The sequence below is a fragment of the Colletotrichum graminicola genome (assembly GCF_000149035.1).
Source record: "Colletotrichum graminicola M1.001 genomic scaffold supercont1.8, whole genome shotgun sequence".
NCBI lineage: Eukaryota > Fungi > Ascomycota > Sordariomycetes > Glomerellales > Glomerellaceae > Colletotrichum > Colletotrichum graminicola.
In genome coordinates this window covers 381,048-384,928 of record NW_007361012.1, presented here as the reverse complement: position 1 = coordinate 384,928, position 3,881 = coordinate 381,048, and the positions used below count along the sequence as shown (strand labels likewise).

Sequence of the window (3,881 nt, the reverse complement as noted above, 5' to 3'; positions counted from 1 at the left end):
TGGGTACGGTAGCATGTAGATACCTGCAACAGCGCCTGCTCGGTGGGTTCGTGCTAGACGGTTCCCTTCCAACGTTGGCCGACCGTCCAGTCAGATGCCGTCGATGCGGCCTGCTTACTGGCCTTATCCGTACGTGGTGTACCTTTTGCGGTTAACTGTGCCCGTCTTCGACAAGCCACCGTTCCTGCCATGGAGGTACAGAACGTACACACACCCAAACACACACACCCCTCCCCGCCAATACCCAAGCACATCTCACACGGCAGCAGCAACCCCCGGCTCACTCCTTGGGAGCGGGGCGGTAGCTGCAGCGGCAGCAGCAGCTTCACACTCCCCCTTATGCTTCTCTTCACGCAACCTCCTCCGTTGCTCTCCCACGCTCTCTCTCTCTTGCCCAGACCAGTGTGTGTCTCCGTATTCCCTTCCATGGATTCACCCCCCGTCTCTGCCTCCCCCCCTCCTCAGCTGTGGTATTCCTATTCCTAGGCCCAGTCCTTTCAGGAACAATTAAAAGGTACTTTCCCCCTCCATGCTCGCCCATGAGTTATCCTCCTGCTCTGCCTCTTGCTTGATCTCTCACCCTCTCCCTCCTACTCAAAACCATCTCCAGCATACATACTCGCCCTCTCCCCCACGGACTCACTTGTGACCTTTACTCTTCCCGTGTTGTCGTCAGAGAACCCGAGGGTTGCATTTCGAGAACGTCCACATTGCATCACAACCCCCCCACGAGCGAATCGTAGAGAACAAACAGCAACATCTTGCCCGCCGACAAGTGCTATTCTTGTGCAGATCTCTGTCTCTCCATCTCAGCTTCGCACTGTGACAACGGACAAGAAGAGAAGACGATAGCGACTGATCGACATTCGTGCGGATTTGTTACTTGCATTCCCCACGTGCGCCCGCCATCTCGCTCGTCCATACACTACGGCCACCTTTTGGTTTGAGCTTTCAAGCCCCGACTCGAGCCCGGAAACCCAGGCGGACAGCAACCCGTCTCTAAAAGAACAGAACAGGCACGAATAAGCTCCGCACAGGACTGAGATAGTTACTCCCTTGACCCAGGCGCCAACTGCTTGGAAACTCTACAGGTAAGCAATCCTCCAGTCGTTGCTCGAGGCTTGCATGTCATTGGCGACCTTCTACCCTTGCCACCCTCACATTTCCCCACCCCGACAAGACCCAGTTTGTAGTGCGTCCATCCGCGGCATGGTCAATTATGAATTGGGTATCCTTGGCAGTGCCAAAAGACGGCTATCCAGAATGGGTGTTGGAAAAAAAAAAGGACTGGATCAAACACAAACGTCACCGGAAGACAATCGTGGACAACGACAGGAGAGAGAAAGAAAGGGAAAAGAAGAAGAGGAAAAAAAAAAGGCGGAAAAAAACACCCCCCAATTCTTGTTTCCATTATTTGCTGCTGGTCTAGCTGCATTTGCTGCCGCTCACAGTCTCTCTCTCTCATTCTCCGTCACCCTGCTGCTTGCTTCCTTGTTAGAAAAAGCTCGCTAATCCTGTTGCCACCTTGCGCAGGTTGGTACGGAATCCCAGAAAGCCCAGAACCACCACCGTCACAATCGAGCCAGTCGTGCGTTCTCACTCGCTGCCGCTATTTACCCCGCCGCGTTCTTGCACGCCCACCCCGTACATATACATACGCCTGCGACCGCGACCTCCGTTTCTCCCTCCGTCCACGTCCACCCTACCAAGGCGCCCCGCCAAAACAGCCACCCCTCTAGCGAAACAAATCCTTGAGCTCGCTCCCCCGCCGCTGCTGCATCTCTTTCAAATCCAGCCCGGCTCCCGTCGCCGTCCACTCGTCCATCCCAGACAATCCATCCACGTCTAGACCTCGTCGGCAAAAAACCTCCCACTCGAATTCCCTCAACTCTTCATCCCTTCTCGAGTTGATTGCTTCCTGCCGTCGCTTCTCCACTGCAACAAAAAACTCGAACCAGCAAAGAGCGTAGTTTGACTGGTCCATCTCCCTCATCCCTCTGAAATCACCCACGCCAGACAGATTGGCCTCCCTCAACCTTTGAGCCTCTCGGAACCCAGCCCTTCTCGATCAGGTAGATCGACCACCGCACAAAATGGCCGAATTCATTAGAGCGCAAATCTTCGGTACCACCTTTGAGATCACCTCGAGGTACTCGGACTTGCAACCCGTCGGCATGGGCGCCTTCGGGCTCGTTTGGTTAGTTTGAGAAGATATCATCCCTCGCGACGGCAATTGTCGCGAGAAGTCCCCTTTTCAATTGCTGACGCGCTATCTCGCTGCCAGCTCCGCCCGTGACCAACTCACGAACCAGAATGTCGCCGTCAAAAAGATCATGAAGCCCTTCAGCACACCCGTCCTCGCCAAGCGGACATACCGTGAGCTCAAGCTGCTGAAGCACCTCAGGCACGAGAACGTAAGTCGGACCTACCGCTGATTGCTTCTGGGCATGCCCGTCGAATGAAACGCTGACACCCGCCAAAGGTCATCTCCCTCAGTGACATCTTCATTTCCCCCCTCGAGGATATTTACTTTGTTACGGAACTCCTCGGCACCGACCTGCATAGGCTGCTCACCTCCAGACCTCTCGAGAAGCAGTTCATCCAGTATTTCCTTTACCAGATTATGGTATGTACATCCCCACCCTTCCGGAATGCACTCTGATGCAGCCATCAGCAAACTGACATGACTGCAGCGTGGCCTGAAATACGTCCACTCGGCCGGCGTCGTTCACCGCGACTTGAAGCCTAGCAACATTCTCGTCAACGAGAACTGCGATTTGAAGATTTGCGACTTCGGTCTTGCCCGCATCCAAGACCCTCAGATGACCGGTTACGTCTCAACGAGATACTACCGTGCCCCCGAGATCATGCTCACGTGGCAAAAGTACGACGTCGAGGTCGACATCTGGAGTGCGGGCTGCATTTTCGCCGAGATGCTCGAGGGCAAGCCTTTGTTCCCCGGCAAGGACCACGTCAACCAGTTCTCCATCATCACCGAGTTGCTGGGCACTCCTCCCGATGATGTCATCAATGGCATTGCCAGCGAAAACGTGAGTTGCAAACGACAAGAATCGTCTTTGAACCCGTTACTGACTTAGCTGCCAGACACTCCGATTCGTCAAGTCCCTCCCCAAGCGTGAGAGGCAACCCCTGAAGAATAAGTTTAAGAATGCCGACCCCTCCGCCATTGACCTGCTCGAGCGGATGCTGGTCTTTGACCCCAAGAAGCGCATAACTGCCACGGAGGCGCTGTCCCACGACTACCTTGCTCCCTACCACGACCCCACCGACGAGCCCGTCGCCGAAGAGAAGTTTGACTGGAGCTTTAATGATGCTGACTTGCCCGTGGACACATGGAAGATCATGATGTACGTTGGTTCCTAGAAATCCCGATCTGCAGCCATTTGCTAATGAATCTTGAAGGTACTCGGAGATCCTCGACTACCACAATGTTGACGCGTCAGCGCAGCAAATGGACGAGCAGTTCAACGGGCAATAGACGAAGGTGCTACGGGCGAGGCGGGGATAAATAGGAGAGAGGAGGTCATGATACCACGCAAAACCAGATGGGACGTGTTTCCAGTACATTCACACACTCGACATGGTGTTCGGAAGACGGGATCGGTCATTGTCACGTTGACTATGCAAAGGGGCCAACAGTATACGCGATATAAAGGGATGGCATGCATATCGGAGGTGTTTTTCTATTTCCTTCATTTTATTCTTTTACTGCCATGTCTCGGGGGATTTCTCCCTCTCTCTCTGGTCTCTCTTTCTCTGTCCCTCTGGGTCTCCAGGCCGGGTTGAAACCAAACTCGCGCGGCATAAGGATGGCGCAGAAGTCGATCATGAGCTTCAAGGCTTCTCCTAAGAGCCCGCAC

General features: G+C 54.2%; 1 protein-coding gene across 1 annotated transcript; it reads left to right on the top strand.

The window, feature by feature from the left end:
- Positions 1-2,093: 2,093 nt before the first annotated feature.
- Positions 2,094-3,499, top strand: GLRG_02789 (uncharacterized protein; the record flags this gene model as incomplete). The annotated part of the gene is made up of 6 exons (XM_008093474.1): positions 2,094-2,197; positions 2,285-2,414; positions 2,483-2,626; positions 2,694-3,050; positions 3,106-3,368; positions 3,424-3,499. The coding sequence occupies 6 exons, from the start codon at positions 2,094-2,096 to the stop codon at positions 3,497-3,499; spliced, it is 1,074 nt and encodes a 357-aa protein (XP_008091665.1).
- Positions 3,500-3,881: the final 382 nt, after the last annotated feature.